This window comes from Capricornis sumatraensis, chromosome 21 (genome assembly GCF_032405125.1).
Source record: "Capricornis sumatraensis isolate serow.1 chromosome 21, serow.2, whole genome shotgun sequence".
Classification (NCBI taxonomy): Eukaryota; Metazoa; Chordata; class Mammalia; order Artiodactyla; family Bovidae; genus Capricornis; species Capricornis sumatraensis.
Window position 1 is genome coordinate 33248454 of NC_091089.1, and position 23936 is coordinate 33272389.

Consider the following 23936-nt stretch of genomic DNA (forward strand, 5'->3'; position numbering starts at 1 on the left):
GTAATGCTATGATGGATCAAAAGGTAAGGAAGGAATTTCATTTTTGACACCATGGACATTTGTCTGCTGAAAAAGATGCTATGGACAGGTGTATCCTTTTTCTCATTCTAACAAAATTACTTAATTCCTTATAAATCTGAATACTTATTCTATAAAATAAAACATTAGCTAACTAAAGGTAGGCTAACAAAATAAAAGCTAAATGTATTTTCCTAATTTGATAGAATTTTGTTAAAGGAAAACACCAGAAACTGTTTAGATTGAGTGCCTTCCAATTTTAAACACCTTAATACTTACATAAGATTCTATTCAAAGTAATTTTTTCTTCATTTTGTGTCCAGTCTAATAGAACAACTTCACTCCAACTGAAACTAAGAAAACTCCTTTATTATTATATTTACATTAGGAGAGAATGAGTATGTGTATGTATGTATTCATACAGAAACGTGTGTATATGTGTGCGTGTACATGTTTGTGTATATAATGCTTTGCCTCAGTATAAAACGGGCACATTTTGTTATCAAGTCTTTGTCAGTCAACCAACATTTACTGACTACCCATAGTATGTATCCTACTTGACTTGTCACTGTTCTAGGCCTCGGAGATACAGAAATGAGATGACAAGACAAAGTCCCTGCCTAAGAAGATAAAAATAATAAAATTTACAGAAATTAAACACAGCTGTGAAACATAAAAATATTTATGATGGAGAAAAATAAAAAATGACTGAGAATGGTAAGTGCTATAAAGAAAACAGGATCACGTGACTGAAGCGGGGGAGTACTTCTACAGCCAGAATGGGATGGAATCCATCGCTAAAGAGTGAAAACTGAGTAGAGATCTGAATGACAAGCCGGAGGCAGCCACACAAAGATCTGAGGGAAAACACCCCAAGCAGAAGGCAGAAGTCACTGCAGAAGCCAAACAATGGGAATCTGGTTGGCACACTTGAGGAACAAAGGAGGCTGCTGTGGCTGGATACCAGGGGCCGCCTTGCAGGCCACGGTAAGGAGTTGGGGTTTGAGTCTTCTTATAAGAAAAAGCAACTGGAGGATTTGAAGCACAGGTGTGACACGCCACCGACAAGACACTTTTGAAAGGCCGTGTACAGGGTGCACTGAAGGGACCCAAGACTAGAGGCACAGAAACACAGAGCAATTAGGAGGCTGTTCTAAGACAACCGTTGTGAATACAAGACTGGGACAGAGATGAGGATGATTTAAGCCGGCATCAGAGCAGAGAAGGTGACAATAAATAATTAGATTGAAACATATGTTGGGGGCAGAGCCAACCACATTTACAGGACTGGACACAGGATGTGAAGTAAAGAGAGGAGTCAGGGATGACGCCTAGGACTGTGGTCTAAGTAACTGGAAGGATAATAGTTCCAACTTTCGGAGGAGGTCAAAACTGCACTAGATCTGCGGAAGGGAACTCAGCGATCAGTTTTGGATGCCTCATCAGTAGTCTAGGATACAAACTTGGAGCGCAATGAAAGGTCACTGTGACAGGAGCTGAATGAGCCAAGAAGGGAAAATCACAAGGCAAGGTCAGAGAGGGAGGTGGGTGCCTCTTAAAATTTGGTAAGAAGTTTGGATTTTAATTTAAGTGCAAGGGGAAGCCACTGAAGGAATTTTATGCAACAGAGACACACACATGATTTGTTATGAAAACATTATCCTGACAACAGTATGAAAAATGGATTGTAGAAAGAAAAGGATGTTAGTTAGAAGATATTATAAGTGTTCAAGGGCAACATGACTTAGAGTGGTGACAACAGTGATAAAGAGAGGGTGATGGATACATTTTGGGAACTTAGTAGGAAGTGACTGGATGCAGGACAAGAAGAGAGGAAAGGAGTTGATGATGACATCCTAGGTTTCTTGGCTTGAACAGCTGGGTGAGTAACAATGTTGTTTACTGGGTAAGAAAACCTGCAAGACTACAAGGTGAAAAGAAGGGAAAGTGAGAATATAATATACTACATCCAATAAGAACTAAACAAGTATTTAATAGTTTATAACCTTGTTTACAGCACAGTAATTGGAAATAAAATCCCAATAAACCACCTCGTTACAGAGGCTGCATGTTTGCTTATGACACTCACGGGCTCAGGAAAGAGCATCTGCCTGTCCCAGCTGCCTTTCCCAGTGCAAGAGGGGTCAAGATGGGGACTGAGACTGTGGGCAGTGAGAAGCTGCTCAGTTACACGGCTCTGGTGCACCCTGACACATGAAGGTGCAGACCAGAGGTCAAGAAAGAAGGGAGATGAAGGGCTGCAGAGGCTCGCCAAGGCAAGGGCCAGCAGGCATGGCGGCCAATTACATGGGCCATGAAATGAGGGTAGGGATAACAGTGGTAGCAGACAGAAGAGTCAGTCAACATGGCTGCTTGAAAGATTAGTTACACTGATCAAATAAGTAAATAGCAAATATAAGTAAATATATCAAGGATAATGAGAGCCAAGTTTCTGACTACAGAGTAAATACTTATAAACATGGAAAGGTTAAGGCTAGGAAGAATCCTAAGATATAAAATAGAGTCAAAGGTATTCATATAAAAAATTATAGTTTTATAATATAAATTTATGGTTTTATAACATATACACACAGAAAAATATTGATCTATGTGTGTTTATATGCATATGTACACATATATACATACCATACATATACTTCCTAACTCTGTCTATTTGACAGGGTCTACATGTAATAATACCCTCTGAGCAAGGAGCACACAGTAGGCTCTAATCTTGTTTCTGGGTATCATCCTCAACCAAAAAAATACAGGGTTCCTGGGAGAAATGACTGATTCTATGGCTGGGGAGGATGAATGAAAGCTGGGCCTGGAGTATCTTGTGCCTGAAAGTAAGGACATGTTCAGTGAATGATGTTAATAAGACAAAAGCAGGTGCCAGCTGCAAGGGTCTCCCACTCAAGAGATCTCAGCATCAGAATAAATCATGACAGTACTAGGTTACAACCTGTTGAATCAAACAGAAATCTGAGAGGGCATACTGTTAAAAATGAGTGAATGAATGAATGAGAGAGAGAAAAGCTCTTCCATAGAAGACAGTACTAACAAATGTGGAAGAGGTGACAAGAATAAAGAATCACCACTTGGCAGCCATCGTAGATGTAGCTGATTCATAGGTATCATCTATAGATGCTAAAGTTGCTAAGTGGAGTTTGATAAGGTATGGGATTATTGGTACAATCCTATAATACCTTTCTACAAAAAACTAACTGATTACAAAGGGGAAAGGGGCAAGTTTAAAATAGAACTGATCAAGTTTGCCTTTTGAAAGAATCAGCTGAGAAGAATGCAGCATCATTTCTATGTATGTATAACCACCAAGAATGCATGACCTAAATCAAATCGCGAGGAAACACAAGATGAACTTCGGTTCAGTCACCTACAGAAGGAAAGGCCTGTACTCTTGAAACCTGTCAAAGACATGAAAGGAAAAGGGTGAGGAGATCTGAAAGAAGGAGTCTGAAAAGAGATGACAACTGAACAGACACATATAACTGAATGGGAAAATGGACCTTGAAGGAAAAAGATTTGGGACAGTTGGTGAAATCTGGCTGGGGTCTAAGGACTTAGATGGTCGTGTCATGTTAGTCACATCCTGACATGGAAGGTTATACAGGAGAATGTCCCTGATTTTCCAAACACATGCTAGAATGTTCAGGAGTGATGATGAGATGTCATGTCTAAAGCTTGCTTTCAAAGGTTCAGAGAAAGACTAGAGAAACCAGTACGAGAAACCTCTGAATTGAAAGAGAAAAAGAACAGAAGAAAAGAATAATGATGATGGGAGTGTGTACCTGTTTCCAGAAACAGTGGAGATGGAGCAAGTACACTAAAATCTTAAAAATGGGAACCTCAATGGAAAAGGAGATGTGTTGTTCTGGCAACCTTTCTATAAGCATGGATGATTTCAAAATAAATAAACTTTTAAAAACTATTCCATTTTAAGAAATCCTTCAGAGACAGCTAATGCCCTAACAAAACCAAGACAGTCAACCAATGATAAAGCTGATTCTGACCTCCTTGCCAAGCCATGTTCACTCATACATCACAAAGGATCTTACCTTGGCTGCTTTAAGTAACATTTCTCTTTCTTCTAAATCCTTTCTCTGCTTCTCCAGTTGATCTAGCTTTTCAAGAAATTTGAGCTGTGATCTGGTGTCATTAGACAGGATGTAATTTTCACTTGCCTGGGGAAAAAAAAGAGTCTTCTGATGATCTAAGGCAACACATTCTACATTAGGTCTTGTTATAAATCAACTAAAGACAGTTACACCAAGATACATAGGGAGGTAAATTTTCAGGAGGTAATGTTATTTCTGCTAAACAAAGCAAGTATGTTAATCATTCTTAAAATCTGAGAGGCAATTTAAAAAGAAGTTTGAAAGTCCCTCAGTCATGTCCAACTCTTTGCAATCCCATGGACTGTAGCCCTCCAGGCTCCTCTGTCTATGGAAGTCTCCAGGCAAGAATACTGGGGTGGGTTGCCATTCCCTCCTGCAGTGGATCTTCCTGACCCAGGGATGGAATCTGGGTCTCCTGAATTGCAGGCAGATTCTTTACTGCCTGAACCACTAGAGAAGCCCTCATTCTTAAAATGTGAGATGCGATTAAGCAAAAATTTCAAAGAGCTTTCCTAGTAAGCTTTGTCCAGAGGGGAGGAAAAAGGAATTAGCCCAGCAGATACTGATAATAGGAATAGAAAGCAAAACAGTGTATTGTTTACCTATCATCTAAATCTTTTTAGTTAAACTACTGTCAATCTCATCAGACTTTAATGATTAATTAAATCTGAGGCCCATAAAAGAAAAAAATAAATAATCACTTCCCTGAAAAATATACCAAAGATGAAAGTTATTACCTCTGCTTCTATTGTTGAATTGGTCTAACTTTGACAAACAAATGCAACTTCTATCAAAAGACAACATAAGACCAAATGGCAAACATTAAAATCCTAAACACTGTGCAACTTCTATCAAAAGACAACATAAGATCAAATGGCAAACATTAAAATCCTACACACTACTGTGAGGATTTCCTTAAGCTATGGACTTGGGCAGAAACTTGCATAAATCAGAGTCATAACAAGAAGTGTAATTATTCATCTTCAATGTTCCATAAAAGGATAAAGTTTACAGTTTCATTTATTCTGATATGCTAAACTATAAAACAGTGCTTTACAATCTAAATACATTGTTATTTTGTTCATCTGATATGACCACCCGTCTCTCTGAATATTAATACATATATGCTTGTGGGGGTGGGGAGTGACTTCCTGGCATCTATTCATCTCAGTAATTCAGACATCTAAGCTATAGGAGGGAGACTGTATAACAGGAAAACTGAATGTTTTTAAACATTTAGTCCAACAGTCAGTGCCTGGCTTGGAAATCTGGTTACAGTACCATTCCCATCTTTGTTTTATCCCATGCTCATGGATGATTCAATTAACTGGGACTGAGAGATTTCATATGCCCAAGATTCTTTTTAAATTAAATTTTTATTGTTGGTATTTAACCGGATCAAAGGAGTATTACATAGTATAACGAACAAGGATGTATTAGTGCTACTTATTTTACTTTGTGTTTAATACAAAGAAGAATTCTCAAATGTTTTTTAAAGTTAAATAAAATACAAGATAGAATATGGAATACATTATGGGCCAACCATACAGGCATAAACAAAATAACCAGTGGTTTCTTAAATACTTCATTTTTACCATTTTTGTGTTCACACACTCTGGAGATAGTTTACTGAGAGGATTTAATTTAAAAGGACAACAAATGCTAAATTAAAAAGGGGCACAGACTTTCTAAATTTGAACCCAATCTCATTTCCATGCTAAGATTTCTTCTCTCTCTCTCTCTTCCAGCTCAGTGAAACTACCTCTTGCTTAATGCATTCTTCCTTTACCCTTCCAGATCCTAAACAAATCAGTGTCTTCACTATTTCTACTGAGTCTCTAATTTTATCTAAATAACAGTAACCCCAATGTTATCATGATCTCTCCTGTCTGTCCAGCTGGCCTAACTGAAGTCTTCTTGGATCACAGAGGAGGGTGGTTTAGTAATGAAAATACAAGGATTCAGACCAAGTGATAACATCATCAAGTGAATCCCATCTAAAGAAAGCACTACAGCCCTTTTCAGCTGCAAAACACTGAAGCTTTTCCACAGCCACTGGCACTAGAAGACTCTAATATATCTTCAGTGGGGAAAAACCTGGCAGCAAGATCAGAAGCTTTGCATCACATGTGTTTTACTTTCCACTTCTTTATTTAAACTTCAACTTATGACTATGATTAGTTAGAGAATTATATCTAACCAGGTGAAAGATTATTGAAAGTAGATGGATTTCAAATCGAAAGAGATGGCGGGATTTTGCTTTTAATAAAAATAGCTCATTGTTATGAAATTCATGGAGTAAATTTTCCCACACAGATAAAAACAAATCCTATCAGGATGAACTGAAATATAAGGACAAGGCTCAATCTGTGACACAAAAGTTATTATAATCAGAGTCCACAAACTAAGTATAATTTTGAATTAGGATTCAAAAATAATTAAATGATTATCATTTGCATTTAAAGAAGGATGATCATGTAGCTGCCTTTCTATATGCATGAACTCACACAGTGGCATTAGGTATATTAAAGAGTAAGTGTGGAGAAAGGCAGAAGAGAGAAAAATCAATCAGGATAGACAATATTAAGGCAGAAAGTTAAGGCGGTATTAGCTTAAAGCTAAGTTACTGAGTTTCTAAGTGGAGTAGATACTATCCATTTTGCCTGGGGCAACTAAATCCTTGGAATATGTGCTGCTGACGTACCTTACAAGAACTGCTCCATCTGAAGGTTATATATAATAAGGCTTTGGATGGTATTTGGGATAGTAAACATTACACTGGAAATAAATGGAAACCATTCCATTACAATCAATCATTGGAAAAATTCTATCCCATACTAAATGTACATGCTACATTTTGTACAGAAACTGCCTGCTGTAAATGAAAGTACACTCATGTATCTCTGAAACAACAGGGTGAGGAAAAGGGGAGAATTCAGACAGAGACAGTTTTACAACAGTAGTTGAAGTCTTTAATACCTTACTTTCAATACTGGATTGAATAGTTAGACAGAATATCAATATGAAAACAGAGGACTAACACTATAAACCAACTAGATCTAGCAGACAAACTGAACAACTCCTCCCCAACAACAGCAGAATATACATTCTTCTTAAGTGTGCACGGAATAGCCTCTAGGAAAGGTCATATGTTAGGCCACAAAACAAGCCTCACTACATTTAAACTGACTGAATTGTGCTAAGAATATTCTCTGACAACAATGGGATGAAGCTAGAAATCAACAGAAAGAACACTGGAAATTTCACAAATACATGGAAATTAAACAACATACTTTTAAATAACCAACAGATAAAAGAAGTCTCAAGGGAAATTAGAAAATAACTAAAAGATAAATGAAAACAAAAACACAATGCACCAAAACTTTTTGAATGCAGCAAAAGCAGTGTTTAGAGGGAATTTTATAGCAATAAAGAAATGCCTACATTAAAAGAGGAGATTGTAAATAAGTAACCAACCTTATACCTTCAGGAAACAAAATGAGAAAAGAAAGTAGGATCATTATCACTGACCTTACAAAAATAAAAAGGATTACCAGAGAATATTATGAACAACGGTATGCCAATAAATTAAAAAACCCAAAAGAAATGGACAAATTCTGCAAGTACACAGAAATAAATACTGACATTAGGGGTCTTTTTTTTCATTTTTTTCTGAAGCAGAAAGGGGAGAAAATAGAATGACTTCCTCCAGGGAATTTACCATAAGCATAGCTGATATCTCCCTAGATTCCTTTTAACCTATGTCTAGGACATCATGACAATGACCATTCTTGCAAACTCAAAACCTTCTAAGGTTACCCATGTACCATGCTGTATAAAATCTAGCTGTGAACACTTCTTGATATGAGGGGAAAGGTTATCTTTTTCTTTTTTAACCCTCATCAACCAATATATTTGTTCTCCATCGAAACCATAATACAAATAAATCTAGTGCTTTCATCCTGATGATGGCAAGGGATTTGGTTCATACCACTAGGAATAAGACAAGGCTATTTGTGCATGTAATTTTTAAAATAAAAGTCCTCAATGCAATCACTTAACTCACTGAAAGAAAATGGGAGCTGCCAGCAGAGTACGGATCACTGAAGAGAACACAGCTACCCAATATATCCTTCTAACACATCCTCCCCTTTCCAGTCAAGAGCTTTAGGAAGAGAAGCCTCAGGCATAACAGATGCGTCTTTCAGTCTACACTAACACAGAAGCTTTGGATACTACTGAAACTCTATTTATTTGTCATGTAAACATATCTACATAAGGCACATTAGGAATGAGATTTTGATTTTCTACCAATATGAATTATGTCTCAACCACTTCCTTGAAAAATGTACCTAGAATATGAATTCATATCAAAAAGCTACCTTTAACAGAACAAAAAGGAGAGAGAAGAGTTTGGTCTTTGCTAATGGTTTCCTTTACCTTGTAAGTGGTCATTCGATGCTGAGCAATTGTCGTCAGCTTTTCTAGAAGGCCTCGTAATCGCTCCTGTGTTGCATGGGAGATCAAGTTCACAGCATCAGAATTAAGTTCCGTAATGTCATGCTTTTTACCTGTGGAAGCAGGGAAAATCCATTACGTGTTTTAGTAGAGGCTGATAATTGAAATAATTAGCACAGCAGGTATTCTGTTCCCCCTGGAAGTCATACCCATTATGAATAAAGGTTTGGAGATTATGATTTTCCTGGTAAAGTCACAACTTCAAAGATCTTAGACATTACATTAATAAAACCTAGCCTGGAGCCTCAGAAAATATAGACATTGTTTCACTTAGCCTCTAGAATCATTCTCCTTGCAAGGTCATTTATAGGACAAAGTTAATAAGAACACAAATCAAGTCTAGTGTTCAGGGAGGAAAATGGTAACTGCAGAAATTAGTGCTGTATTCTGCTAATTTTAGTAATTAAAAAAATAGAAAATTACATTTTGCCCTGTTTGACACTGTTAGCAATTTACAACATTTATTTCCATGAATTCAGATTGTGAGTCTATGTTAATAACTTGTCTACACGACACACCTATACTTTTTGTCCAATACCAATCATGCTTACTTTGCACTAACTCATGTTCTATAAATTGACTTGATAATTACAAGTTGAAAAGAATTCGAAGCCTCATCATTTTACTCATCAATTTTAAAAACTTCTCTTTCACTATATCTTTTTCTATAAATAAACCAAACTTCTCTTCTTCCTTCTGCTAACTAGGAAGAAAGTTTCAGGAAAACAATTTAGACTACATAGCCCAAAGCAGAAGCTCATTTATAAAACAACCTCATCAGTATTTAAATAGCAGTTCTCCAGCTCAGTGAAACCACCTGTCTCATCAGAGATGATAACCCTAAAGATACACGCAATTACGTAATCTCATCTAAATGAGTTTTCTAAGTGCTATTGTGCTATTGTGTTTGTTTTTAACATATGCATTTACACAAATTTAAAAATATAATATTTAATTTGCAATCTATCTGAAATGCATTCTTATATACTCAAAGTGTGAATAAGGATTGCAAAAAAATAAACTTTAATTTAAAAAGCCAACAAATCTTAAATATATTGTTTGATCATAAGAAATGCTGCCATAAGAAATGTTGAACTTTAGTTCAAAACATGGGCTATGTTAAATCAGACAGAAAAAGAATATAAAACGATTCAGCTTCATCTGTACCAAACATTCAACACGTAGTTCATTACTTCGTAGCAAAACTGAATTCATCACCAATACACGATTCAAGGAAGGGGAAAAAACTGGAAAGTCAAATCCACTTTACTAAAACGTCAGCATAAATAAATAGTGGGGCCTTGTATAGCAGCAATAATACAATTTCAAAACAACCCAGTGGTTAAAATTATAAGTAAACACGGGTATGTAGAGGATGATATGCCAGTTGATACTTTAAGAAAAATGAACATTTAATAATACAATGTCTGGGAAAAAACTTTGAAGATAACTTCATATGTATATAACAGAAGCCTAAGTTAAAGAAATAATCTGTATTTCTAAAATACTACAAATAAACAAGTGTTCAGAGTTGCCAACAATTTCAGGGCTTAGTGAACAATCAAATTTTCTAATATCCTCACTAAACTGATGATAAAACATGACAGAATTACAAAGTTAAAGTCTCACTTTAAAATAAAACACTCTCTTTGGTAAAGTCATCATTAACTGATTAAGGAGATCAAGTTGGTAGTCAAAAGCTTACTATGTGATTTTACAGAAAGTTTCTGTAATTTAACTTTGGTAATTGGCAAAAAAAGAAGAACACTGGCATGTTTACTCCCCTACCATATTCAAGTAAGAAAATCTTCCTCCCCAAATTCTTTGGGTTAATTTATAACTCCTGTTATTAAAAAATGATCTTGGTTCTGACCTGTTCTGTGAACATGGAATTTTATTATAAATGAAGAACATTCCTAGAAATATATAACTCCATTCACTCTATGGTTTTTGTTTTAAAAGCTTAGGTAATTAAAGGGAAGAAGTTTTGCAATTTTCCATCATATTAAATGACAAGTTTGTGTTTTATCACTAAGAACTGAAAATACAAAGACTTAACCCCACAATTCTCCCTGAAAGCAGAGGTTAGCAAACTAAATCTGGTCTCTATAGATAGTTTGATGGGAATACAGTCTTTCCTATTTGTTCATATATTGTCTACAGCTTCTTTTGTAATATAACAGTAGAGGTGAGCAGTTGCTACACAGACTATATTTGCCCACAAAGTAGCAAACATTTACTATCTGGTCCTCTGCAGGAAAAAAAAACAACCTGTCAATCTCTGTCCTAAAAGATCAAAAATGTTCTTTCAATACTAAAATTTCTCCTATCACACAGTCAAGGTCTAAATCAAGCTAGAAATAAAATTTAGAAGGGGGCAGGGTATTGATAAAATTAAGTACGAATCTACTTGTGCTCCACCAGAGTTATAAATAATTATGTGGCTAAAAGCTGTTAAAACACCAGCAAATTTCCCAAGCCATCACAGAAAGGTATGTGCTTAGGCTTAATCCCAAATTAAGGAACCGGCCCCTGCACAGTACAAAACAGAATGCAATGAAGAAAACGAAAGAGAAAGAAAGAGAAGGGGAGAAGAAAGAGGGAGAGGGAGGGCTGGAGAGGAGAGCAGTCAAAACACAAGCAAACTGCAAACAAACATTTTACAATTAGCTTTTCTGAATTCCAATCCTTTTAAACTAATGTAAATTCTGAAAGTGAAAGATGAGAGTGAAAAAAGTGTTGGCTTAAAGCTCAACATTCAGAAAACTAAGATTATGGCATCTGGTTCCATCACTTCATGGCAAATAGATGGGGAAACAGTGGAAACAGTGGCTGACTTTGTTTCTCTGGGCTCCAAAATCACTGCAGATGGTGACTGCAGCCATGAAATTAAAAGACGCTTACTCCTTGGAAGGAAAGTTATGACCAACCTACACAGCATATTCAAAAGCAGAGACATTACTTTGTCAACAAAGGTCCGTCTAGTCAAGGCTATGGTTTTTCCAGTGGTCATGTATGAATGTGAGAGTTGGACTATAAAGAAAGCTGAGCGCTGAAGAATTGGTGCTTTTGAACTGTGGTGTTGGAGAAGACTCTTGAGAGTCCCTTGGACTGCAAGGAGATCCAACCAGTCCATCCTAAAGGAGATCAGTCCTGGGTGTTCACTGGAAGGACTGAGGTTGAAGCTCAAACTCCAAAACTTTGGCCACCTGATGCAAAGAGCTGACTCACTGGAAAAGACCCTGATGCTGGGAAAGATTGAGGGCAGGAGGAGAAGGGGACAACAGAGAATGAGATGGTTGGATGGCATCGCCAACTCGATGGACATGGGTTTGGGTGGACCCCAGGAGTCGGTGATGGACAGGGAGGCCTGGCGTGCTGTGATTCATGGGATTGCAAAGAGTTGGACATGACTGAGCGACTGAACTGAACTGAACTGAAATTCTACTTTTTCAAAATAAAAGGACAGCATATACTGAGGTGAAACAAGTGATAATTTGTACAGCATACAGTAGGAGCTCAAATATTCACTGAGTAATTTTTAAGCAGACTTAGAATATGTAACAGCAATGCATTTTATAGTCCTTAAATATACCATGGATGTATCAAACATCTGAAACTTTCACAGTTTTGTGTGAAGCCTTCAACACAGAGTGCAAAGGTTCTTACTCAAGCATACTAAAAGGTCACTGGTGCTGGCCCCTCAAGTTGGACATGGGTGAAGGAGGAGAGTTAGTCTCTGGCAAGCCCCTGGGTCAGGACACAAGAAATGAGAAGACACACACACAACAATCTCTCTTGAATTTGTCTCTTTTCTCAGTTACCGCTGTGAGTCTGCTATTAACAACAAAAATGTTTGGCTCCAGAATATAACAGGTATGTTCTCTACCATTTCCTTTCATATACTTCAGGCCATCTAACAACTACTGGCCAGAGAGAACCCTGATATTCTAGTTTCACTCTTTTATCGTAAGGATGGATTTGAGTTTCAGGGTGGAGATGAGGAAAAAGGGACTTAATCTCATTGACTATTTCTTTGTTTCATAAACACAAATTTGTAACATAAATTACATGCCTAAAGGCCAACCAAGGAAGAAAAGCACAGAAAAAAAAATATAAGTATATCTATATACTTATGATATTAACTACTACCTATACCAGAAACCACAGGTTATATGATTTGTTACTTTAATAATTTTTAAAATAAAATACTTCTTCTGTAACACCCATGAAATCTTGATTACTTCCAGAGCTTTTGTTAAGCTTCAGAGTTTCCAGAAAAACCAACCCAGGCTATCTAACTCTTGGTAACATTTTCCTTGGATCAGACAGTCTTATCAATAATCACACTTACCAATGTCTAAAATTCGCTTTTGTAGAGCTCCAATGAAAAGGAACGGTTCATCTTTACAGGACTGAACGAGTGTGCCAACCAATTCAGAGTTTGTTGCTAAGATGCAGGCGTTTTCTTCACTGAGGTTGACCCCTGCCATGGAAGTCACATCATTGATGTCATCTTCATCTCTAATAGAAAAAAAAAAGGAAAGCTTTTTGGTGGTGGTGGTGGTATGTGAACGAGTGATTTCAAAGTGCAAGGAAGTGTTGATCTCTCCTTATAACTAAAGACATTATCTTACTTAATTTATCCAAGCTAGAGACGAAGTGAGGCATGGCTATCTCTCTCCATCAGTCTTTAAAATTAATTGGTATCTCTAACCACTAGTACATTTAATATCAGAAAGATGGATCACAGACACCTGTCTCCTGGTGCCCATTTCTCCCTCTCGTAGTTTAGTAAATAGGGTGCACTAAGAGGGATTTGGTCCAGTGCTCTGTGACAAACTTGAGGGGTGGGAGAGAGGCTTGCGGCAGGGACAGGATACCCATGGCCAATTCACGTTGATGTATGGCAGATGTCAATGCAATATTGTGGAAAAACTGTCCTCCAATTAAAATAAATAATTTTTTTCAAAAAACAGGGATTTGGAAGTTAGTCTAGGTTATCCACAAACTGCCTCCAATGAAAGACAATGAAATAAAAACAGGCTTCTTTTTTTTTCATCCAAGATGATTAAAAACCCCTGAAATATCCCCAGTGTCCTTCACTGGTCCACTGAGGAGGAGGAGAAACCCTTCGATCCTGAAAGGTCCATACCCATTAAAAGGCCCTTGAGAAGAATCTCTCTAGACTAGCTATTCTGAAATTGTATGGTTAAAACTAGCTTTGTTTTTCTGCTTCAGACTTTTGGTGTGCTCCATCCGTACCAACTGAATTCATTAAACCACCTCCTGAAGCAAATGGCTGCAAAGGGCTAATATTTAAGATATAAAATTATACACACATATGTAAAAGACATACATATAAGAACACAAAATATGTTTGTGCTCCTTGCATTGTACCACCAAAATTAAATAGTTGTTTTTATCTAATAGAATTGCTACATGGTTACGGTATACTAAGATGAGTATATTATGTTTAAGGAGAGAGAAGAGAAAGACCAAAGAAATACTAAAATTCTAATGGCATCCTTAACACCATACATAATAAGAGGCATGTCACTGACCATAACTCAGATACCAATGTATAACAATTTACGCAAACATGATTCTATAAAAAAGACATTGTTTCCATTTACTGCATGGGCCAAATGATCTGTCATGTGGTTTCATATCAATAGACTTGAACCTCCTTGTAGTAATGCATTTGTGTGCAAAAGAGGGAAATAAACTATACCAATTAAGTGTTTAAGATATGAAAGCCTCTGTTCAACTTTAAAAAGCAGCATGTTAAGGGTAAGAGAGGGAAAGAGACCCCACTCACATAGGTATAAGAGATTCAAACTAAATGAAAGAAAATTAAGTGCCAGACACAGCAGTTGCAAGTGAAGAGAAAGAAATATGGTTCCACAACCTGAACAGTATATTTAAAAGCCTAACCTTTAAAACTGTGTCTCTGTAATAAGGAAAAGAAAACTTTTAAAATTAGTATCTAAAATCAACCAAACAAAATATAAAGAAACTGTGTAAAAATGGTTGGTCTCCACCTTATCATAAGTCACAGAGGTACTGTCAGAGGTATGGGATGCTGAGAATGGTTCTAAGAACTAATGTACCACCTATGTAAACAAAGAAGTATTCCAGAAACATCTGAACACTTAAAGCTTAAATGTAAGTACAATAGAAACTGTAAACCTAAAGATGGACCAAGATCTGAGTTAAAAAAAAATATTTTAAAAGGTCTGAGTAAAAAATACTTTTTAAAAATAAAGTATCAAGAAAATGAAAAAACAAGCCATAGACTGGGAGAAAATATTGGCAAAACACATATCTGATTAAGGACTGTTATCCAAAATATATAGAGAACTCTTAGAACACAACAATAAGAATACAAACAGATTAAAAAATGGGCCAAAGACATAAAAGACAACTCACCAAAAAGATGGCAAGCATATGAAAAGATGCTCCAAATCCTATGTTATCAAGGAGATGCAAATTAAAACAATGAGATACCACTACACACCTATCAGAATGGCCAAAACCCTGAACACCAAATGCTGATGTGGGTGTGGAGAAACAGGACTCTCATTCGTTGCTGGTGGGAACGCAAAATGGTACAGCTACCATGAAAGACAGTTTGGCAGTTTATTGCAAAACTAAACATACTCTTACCATGCTGCTGCTGCTGCTGCTAAGTCGCTTCAGTCGTGTCTGACTCCCACCAGGCTCCCCCGTCCCTGGGATTCTCCAGGCAAGAACACTGGAGTGGGTTGCCATTTCCTCTCCAATGCATGAAAGTGAAAAGTGAAAGTGAAGTTGCTCAGTCGTGTCCGACTCTTCACGATCTCATGGACTGAGCCTACCAGGCTCCTCCGTCCATGGGATTTTCCAGGCAAGAGTACTGGAGTGGGGTGCCATTGCCTTCTCTGTGCTCTTACCATATGATACAGCAATTATACTCCTCTGTACTAACCCAAAGGAACTGAAAATTCACATCCATACAAAAACCTGTACATGGATGTTTCTAGAAGACTTACTCCTAATTGTCAAAACCTGAAAACAACTAAGATGTCCTTTGGCGGGTGATTGGACAAACTGTAGTAAATCCAGAAGTGGAATATTGTTGAGGACTAAAAAGAAATGGTACCATACCATGAAAAGATGTGGAGGAAACTTAAATGCATGTTACTAAGTGAAGAAGCCAAACTGAAAAAGCTATATACTGATGATTCCAACTATATGATATCTTGGCAAATGCAAATTATGGAGATAATAAGATGACCTGCAGTTGCCAAGGGTTAGCAGAAAGGGATCAGAGAAGGCACTGGCACCCCACTCCAGTACTCTTGCCTGGGAAATCCCATGGACAGAGGAGCCTCGTAGGCTACAGTCCATGGGGTCGCTAAAAGTCGGACCTGACTGAGCGACTTCACTTTCACTTTTCACTTTCATGCACTGGAGAAGGAAATGGCAACCCATGCCAGTGTTTCTGCCTGGAGAATCCCAAGGACAGAGGAGCCTGGTGGGCTTCCATCTTTGGAGTTGCACACGACTGACGCGACTCAGCAGCAGCAGCAGCAGAAAAGGATGACTAGGCAGAAAACAGAGGACTTTTTAGGACAGTGAAATATATAGTATCTGTATGACACTATCATGGGGGATATATGTCATCACATGAAAATGTAAAAACCCACAGAACGCACCACACAACAAGAGTGAATTGTAAGATAAATGATGAACTTTGGTTGATAATGATGTCTCAATGTAGCTTCATCAATCATAACAAATAGACCACTCTGGTGGGGATGTTGGCAATGACTGAGGTTGTGCATGTATTAGAATTTTCTACAACATACCAATCAATTTTCTTGTGAACCTAAAACTGCACTAAAAAACCATCTATTAAAAAAGAAAAAAGAGGCCAAGTACATTCAATTAAAAACTCTGTTCACTCCTAAACAGAATCTGTTCACTCTGAAATAGAATCCCAACCAGTTACTTAACACCTTTAGGACAAAATTTTCTTCCTCTAAATAATGAATAACTTTGATTAGGGTTCTTTCTAATGTCACTCTCAGCCACTTAAAAGAATAAGGGAGCTCTCTTTGGCCAGATAGAGAACAAATGCCAAGGTGTATTACGAAATGGGAAAAACTAAACAAAACAAGGTATAGGACAGACTGTACCCTGGGAAAAAAAATACACACTTACATGGGCATAACTTCTATGGGCATATCTCTGGATACACAAGAAATTCATCTCTGGAGGGGGAAATTGGGAAGCATGAGTAGGAAGAAGACATTTTATATTGAATCAAACTCTTTTTCTAAGGGCTTTCCAGGTGACACTAGTGGTAAAGAAACTGCCTGCCAATGCAGAAGACATTAAGAGATATGGGTTTGATCCCTGGGTCAGAAAGATCCCCTGGAGCAGGACATGGCAACCCACTCCAGTATTCTTGCCTGGAGAATCCCATGGGTAGAGGAGCCTGGCAGGCTACAGTCCATGGGGTCACAAAGAGTTGGACACAACTGAAGTGACTTAGCATGCAAACACATAATCTTTTCTACCCTTTGAAAGTTGTACTATATACATGGATTACTCAATCAAATGGTTAGTGATATTTTAAAAATAATATGTAAACAAACAGAGAAAGAAAACTGAAGACAGAAATATAATGAGGTTCAGAACATGGCCTCATCCTTCCCTTAACAAAATCCCCAGACTTATTTAAGGTATACAGCACATGGCCTTTACACACTTGGACACAACATGGCATGGTCACAATGTCAGCTGTGTGCCAGGTACACCAGCCCTGTATGCTGCACCTTGCTTCCACAGGTGAGTGTTCCCATTGAGCCCCTGCTGAAGTCTCACATATAGACTGGAGAGACCAGTACCAGGCCTCCTATTACTAGCAGTCCCATGCACAGTACTAGCGGAGAAGGCAATGGCAACCCACTCCAGTACTCTTGCCTGGAGAATCCCAGGGACGGAGGAGCCTGGTGGGCTGCAGTCCATGGGGTCGCACAGAGCTAGACACGACTGAAGCGACTTAGCAGCAGCAGCAAAGTACTAGAACGGAATGTAATTCATCAATGAAGAGACTGTCCCATGTCTTTCAGAATCTTCTTGCAGCTCTTCTCTGAAATCAGCAGGGAGCTAACCACCCAGAAAGATTTGTTCCTGCCTAGCCATCTCTGCCCCTTCTATTTAGACCCCAAGCTGAACACAGCTCCCTCTAGTTCAGCTATCAGCTGCTATGGTTACAGAGGGCAGCATGAAGAGAGGGAGACCCTACGGAGGGAAGAGGAAAGGGTACCACGATCAACAGTACCCGAACCATTTAAAACTTCCCCTAAGAGAGGAGGCAGACTAAAGGAAAGCAAAGACAACACAATGTCATAGCAGCATTGTTGATAAGGCTAAAAAAGATAGGCCAAGACAGTAACAAAGGCTTTGCTGCTGAGGTATATTTGTGATTCTGGGTTGGTTTAATTTTAGGGGCAAAGAAAGTGAGAATCTCTGAATCATGTCTTCAAGACCTCTGGTCTGATGCAGTATATTTTTTAATGAAGGTGTTGTGAAAGATATAAGCCTGTTTCATTCTAAAAGATATACAAGAAGGAAATTTAACAGTGAAAGGCTTCCAACCCAAGATTCTGTCGGGGCACTAGGTTACTATGCAAAAGTTAAAGAAGTATTACCAAATTACCTGGCTTGCATTCTGGCTTCTGAAACTGATCTAATTCTTCAGCTTTTTAATAAAGTTAACCATCGCTTGTGCCTACCTTTTAAAATCTCTTCTACCCTCTTAAGATCTATAATAGCATCAGACTAATTCTTCTCTAGTAGAAAAAAATCACATTACTTTCCTATTATAAAACATTTCATGATCCCACGAACTCAACCTGATATTCAAGGCCTTTCAGGTAATGACCCTAACTTAGCACACTCTTCCTTCCCATTTCTTACCATCACATAGCTCCTACCAACCCTGGCCTTTCTCAGGCTATTCTCCCTTTCTTGCTCTAGTCTTCAGCTCCTTTTGCTTTATTATCTTTCCGCTGTCAATGCCCGATCCATATTCCAGATCGACTTCAATTGCCTACTTTGGAAATGTTAGTTTGTTTTCATACTTTTACAGTGTCTGTCCAATTGCTACAACTTTTGAACTTCCAAGGGTACATTTCTTTTTATTTTAAGAAGATCAAGTTCTTCTTTTAGGTTACGAATCCCTGGTAAAATAAGTTTACCTTCAATATTCGTTTCATCACCTTTGAGCATAATCTCTGCATTACCTACTACAGCCAGTATATAAGCTCACACAACATCCTGCTTACTCTTTTATGCTTTTTTAAAGGTATTTTTTCCCATGGGAAATCTTTTTTCTTCTTTTTAAGAAACATAGCATAGGATATTGCAGTATTTCTCAAACTTTAGTGACTTTAGGAACTACTTCAAAGTATATTCCTTCCCAGTTCATTCTGCATGTAAGCATAAAGATAATTTTTCCTAAATAGCATTTCACTATAATAAAATCTGGCTAATAATTTTGAAAGCTTTCACAATCACATCTCTAAATCTTTATTCATGTAATTTCGCTGTGAGGAATATTTAAGAACTTAATGTATAACAAGATTTAGCATAAAGGCAACTACTCCAAGACTTTTTTGTTGAATTTAACCCTAGATTTAGAGTTAATCTGCACAGCTCAGAAGGGTGTTTCTTCCGTCTCCTATCCTTCCAAGATTTTATCACGAGAGACAGTTTTCTAAGTCTTTCCTTGGAATGATTAACCATCTGTTATTATGTTAAATACATAATAAAACAATTAATTACATATGAATCAAGATAGAGCACATGTTTAATCTACACTAGAGAATCTGATTCCTGCAATAAGAAGAAAATGGGACATTAAAGTTGATGGAGTAATATCTGTACAAACAGTATGTAACCTTGTCCTATGTTATTTTCTAAGTATCTTTCAAGGCAAATTAAAAAAAAAACCACTTAACCTCTAGCTGTTTTAATGCCTCCTAAGTTATACATGTATACATAAATATCTGCATATATATAATATGCATCCACAAATATTTTATTCTCTCTCTAAAATATAAGAATTCTAAAGAAAAACTTTAATCATAAGACACTATCACCTCTTCAAAAAAATCAACAATAACTCCTTATGATCATCAAATTTCCAGTTTCCAGTTTAAATAAAGTTAACTACACAAACATGCAGAGGTATTTGTCACCTCTGATTCTGAAATATAAAGAATAAAACACGAATCTCTGGCACCCTCTGGTGTTTAAACACTATATAGCTTCCCTTATTTATCCCAGATGTACTGACAAGCACAGTAGAAAATATGATTTACGCAGGGAAAAAGTCACAAAAATGTTCTTTTCACTTAAGCAAGTAGTTTTGAAAATACAGGCGGATATCACTGCTATTAACCTCATCCAGTTAAGTCAAGACAAGATCAAATGCCATACACTATTATCTCCTCTTACCTAAATAGAGTCACTTACCTAAACAGTAAATGAAGTGATATTAATACTAAGTATCTGAGAAAGAAACTTAACAAAAAGACATCACTATAAAAAGATATGCATAAAGTCACATATGACCAAATACTAGAACATATTGTACAAAAATGAAAAATGCATATTAGAACTAAAATAAAACTTATCTTAAAAATAGATTATATCTAAGATTATAGATATTCCTGTTCTTTTTCAAAATTAATTATTTCAACAAGTTTTTGAATGCTTACTATGAACAAGGCACTGTTCTACACATTAAGCGCACAATGGTAAAGTTACAACGAACTCTCAGAGAGATTGGGGAGTATAAAGAAGGGTCAACAAATAAGAGATAAGTGCTTCAAGACAGCAGATGTGACTGAAAAAGCTACTTTACAGGGTTGGCCAAGCAAAGACTCTTTGGTCAGATAACTTTTAAACTGAAATATTAATAATAACTGTATTTAAAGAAACTTTTAAACTGGATTGGTCCATATGAAGATGGGGAAAGAAAATGCAGGAAATAACCACATCTAAAAACTGTACAGTGGGGCCTGACTAGTGTGTATGAGGAACCGAAAGGAAGGGAGCAAAACTCCTCGGTCCCTAACACCAAGAGAATGCCATGCCTGTAACGGTCTGCCCACTTCCAGTTTTCCTAAATGTGGGAAAGAATCTTATCTTGCTTACGCCACTGTTCTTCAGTTTTTCTGTCAGCTTCAACCTTACTGAACTGTAACAAAGAGAACTATGGTTCAAGGTAATCTCAATAAAAAATTTTAAAACAACTGCCCTGCTGATTTTGAAATTTATGTGTAAAAGAAGAAAAAGTCAAGACATTTTTGATAAGAAAGGAATAGAGAATTTATCCAGATATAAAAATAATGAAAGTAAGATAACTGAAAATGCAAAAATATTGACACAGAAATAAAACAAAAACAACAGCAAAATGAAATTCTAGAAATATACCCTTGAACAACTGGGGATTTACTGAAAGGTAAAGTAGCATTTCAAATCAGAAAAGTAAAGATGATGAAATCTTCAGTAACTTGTTGACATAAGCAACCCAGCCAGGAAAAGGTTATTTCTGCTTCAGCTATTTATAAAGACAGAATCAAGCACTACTGATGATTCTGTGAAGGTCTATTACATATAAGGGGTGTGTATAGATATTTTGGAAGAAAATACAGAGGCTCCTCATTATGAGCTCAGGATAGGAAAAGATTTCTTAGAATAACGCAAAATTCAAAAGTTATAAAGGAGGAGACTGATAAAGCTAGTTTTCTGATTTAAAATCTGCAATTGGTGACACTTTTCCATCAGGCATTAAGTGGACTAGATGTACCCAGGAGAAATTATATGCCATTCTAATTTAGACAGGTTTAAGACTTTTTATTCCAATGATGGGTGCAGAGAAGTTAAGCACCCGAGCACACTCTCAAGGTAGAACTGCCTCAAGGGCAAATGCCTGAGGCTGACACTAGTTTTCTGGCCTCTGTTAAGAGTGAAGAAACTAAGTCAGGTTCACCAGAGCATGTGCTAGTTCAGTTCAGTCGCTCAGGCGTGTCCGACTCTGCGACCCCTGAACCGCAGCACGCCAGGCCTCCCTGTCCATCACCAACTCCCGGAGTACACTCAAACTCATGTCCATCGAGTCGGTGATGCCTTCCAGCCATCTCATCCTCTGTTGTCCCCTTCTCCTCCTGCCCCCAATCCCTCCCAGCATCAGAGTCTTTTCCAATGAGTCAACTCTTCGCATGAGGTGGCCAAAGTATTAGAGTTTCAGCTTTAGCATCAGTTCTTCCAAAGAACACCCAGGACTGATCTCCTTTAGAATGGACTGGTTGGATCTCCTTGCAGTCCAAGGGACTCTCAAGAGTCTTCTCCAACATCACAGTTCAAAAGCATCAATTCTTCGGGGCTCAGCCTTCTTCACAGTCCAACTCTCACATCCATACATGACCACAGGAAAAACCATACCCTTGACTAGATGGACCTCTGTTGGCAAAGTAATGTCTCTGCTTTTGAATATGCTGTGTAGGTTGGTCATAACTTTCCTTCCAAGGAGTAAGGATCTTTAATTTCATGGCTGCAGTCACCATCTGCAGTGATTTTGGAGCCCCCCAAAATAAAATCTGACACTGTTTCCACTGTTTCCCCATCTATTTCCCATGAAGTGATGGGAACAGATGCCATGATCTTCGTTTTCTGAATGTTGAGCTTTAAGCCAACTTTTTCACTCTCCTCTTTCACTTTCATCAAGAGGCTTTTTAGTTCCTCTTCACTTTCTGTCATAAGGGTGGTGTCATCTGTATATCTGAGGTTACTGATATTTCTGCCAGCAGTCTTGATGCCAGCTTGTGCTTCTTCCAGCCCAGCGTTTCTCATGATGTACTCTGCATAGAAGTTAAATAAGCAGGGTGACAATATACAGCCTTGACGTACTCCTTTTCCTATTTGGAACCAGTCTGTTATTCCATGTCCAGTTCTAACTGTTGCTTCCTGACCTGCATACAGGTTTCTCAAGAGGCAGGTCACGTGGTCTGGTACACCCATCTCTTTCAGAATTTTCCACAGTTTATTGTGATCCACACAGTCAAAGGCTTTGGCATAGTCAATAAAGCAGAAATAGATGTTTTTCTAGAACTCTCTTCCTTTTTCCATGATCCAGTGGATGTTGGCAATTTGATCTCTGGTTCCTCTGCCTTTTCTAAAACCAGCTTGAACATCTGGAAGTTCAGGGTTCACATACTGTTGAAGTCTGGCTTGGACAATTTTGAGCATTCCTTTACTAGCGTGTGCGATGAGTGCAACTGTGCGGTAGTTGGAGCATTCTTTGGCATTGTCTTTCTTTGGGATTGGAATGAAAATTGACCTTTTCCATTCCTGTGGCCACTGCTGAGTTTTCCAAATTTGCTGGCATATTGAGTGTAGCACTTTCACAGCATCATCTTTCAGGATTTGAAATCGCGCAACTGGAATTCCATCGCCTCCACTACCTTTGTTCGTAGTGATGCTTGACTTCACATTCCAGGATGTCTGGCTCTAGGTGAGTGATCACACCATCGTGATTATCTTGGTCGTGAAGCTCTTTTTTGTACAGTTCTTCTGTGTATTCTTGCCACCTCTTCTTAATATCTTCTGCTTCTGTTAGGTCCATACTATTTCTGTCCTTTATTGAGCCTACCTTTACATGAAATGTTTCCTTGGTATCTCTAATTTTCTTGAAAAGATCTCTAGTCTTTCCCATTCTGTTGCTTTCCTCTATTTCTTTCCGCTGATCGCTGAAGAAGTCTTTCTTATCTTTCCTTGAGATTCTTTGGAACTCTGCATTCAGATGCTCATATCTTTCCTTTTCTCCTTTGCTTTTCTTCTTTTCACAGCTATTTGTAAGGCCTCCCCAGACAGCCATTTTGCTTTTTTGCATTTCTTTTCCATAGGGATGGTCTAGATCCCTGTCTCCTGTACAATGTCACGAACCTCCGTCCATAGTTCATCAGGCACTCCATCTATCAGATCTAGTCCCTTAAATCTATTTCTCACTTCCACTGTATAATCATAAGGAATTTGATTTGGGTCATACCTGAATGGTCTAGTGGTTTTCCCTGCTTTCTTGAATTTAAGTCTGAATTTGGCAATAAGGAGTTCATGATCTGAGCCACAGTCAGCTCCCGGTCTTGTTTTTGCTAACGTAGTGCTAAATCCTCCCTGGTTCCTATGAGACACAGTCACAGA

The 23936-nt window shown here is 37.7% G+C and overlaps 1 protein-coding gene across 2 annotated transcripts in view; it reads right to left on the reverse strand.

The window, feature by feature from the left end:
• The window catches only part of TAF4B (TATA-box binding protein associated factor 4b), a 98515-nt gene that overhangs the window by 33917 nt on the left and 40662 nt on the right, over positions 1–23936 (reverse strand). For both annotated transcript variants that reach the window (XM_068993965.1, XM_068993964.1), the window contains exons 10-12: positions 13030–13199; positions 8598–8728; positions 4098–4223 (exon numbers count right to left, since the gene is read on the reverse strand). In XM_068993965.1, coding sequence (XP_068850066.1) covers positions 4098–4223; positions 8598–8728; positions 13030–13199 — 427 coding nt within the window. The remainder of the gene's footprint in view (positions 1–4097; positions 4224–8597; positions 8729–13029; positions 13200–23936) is intronic.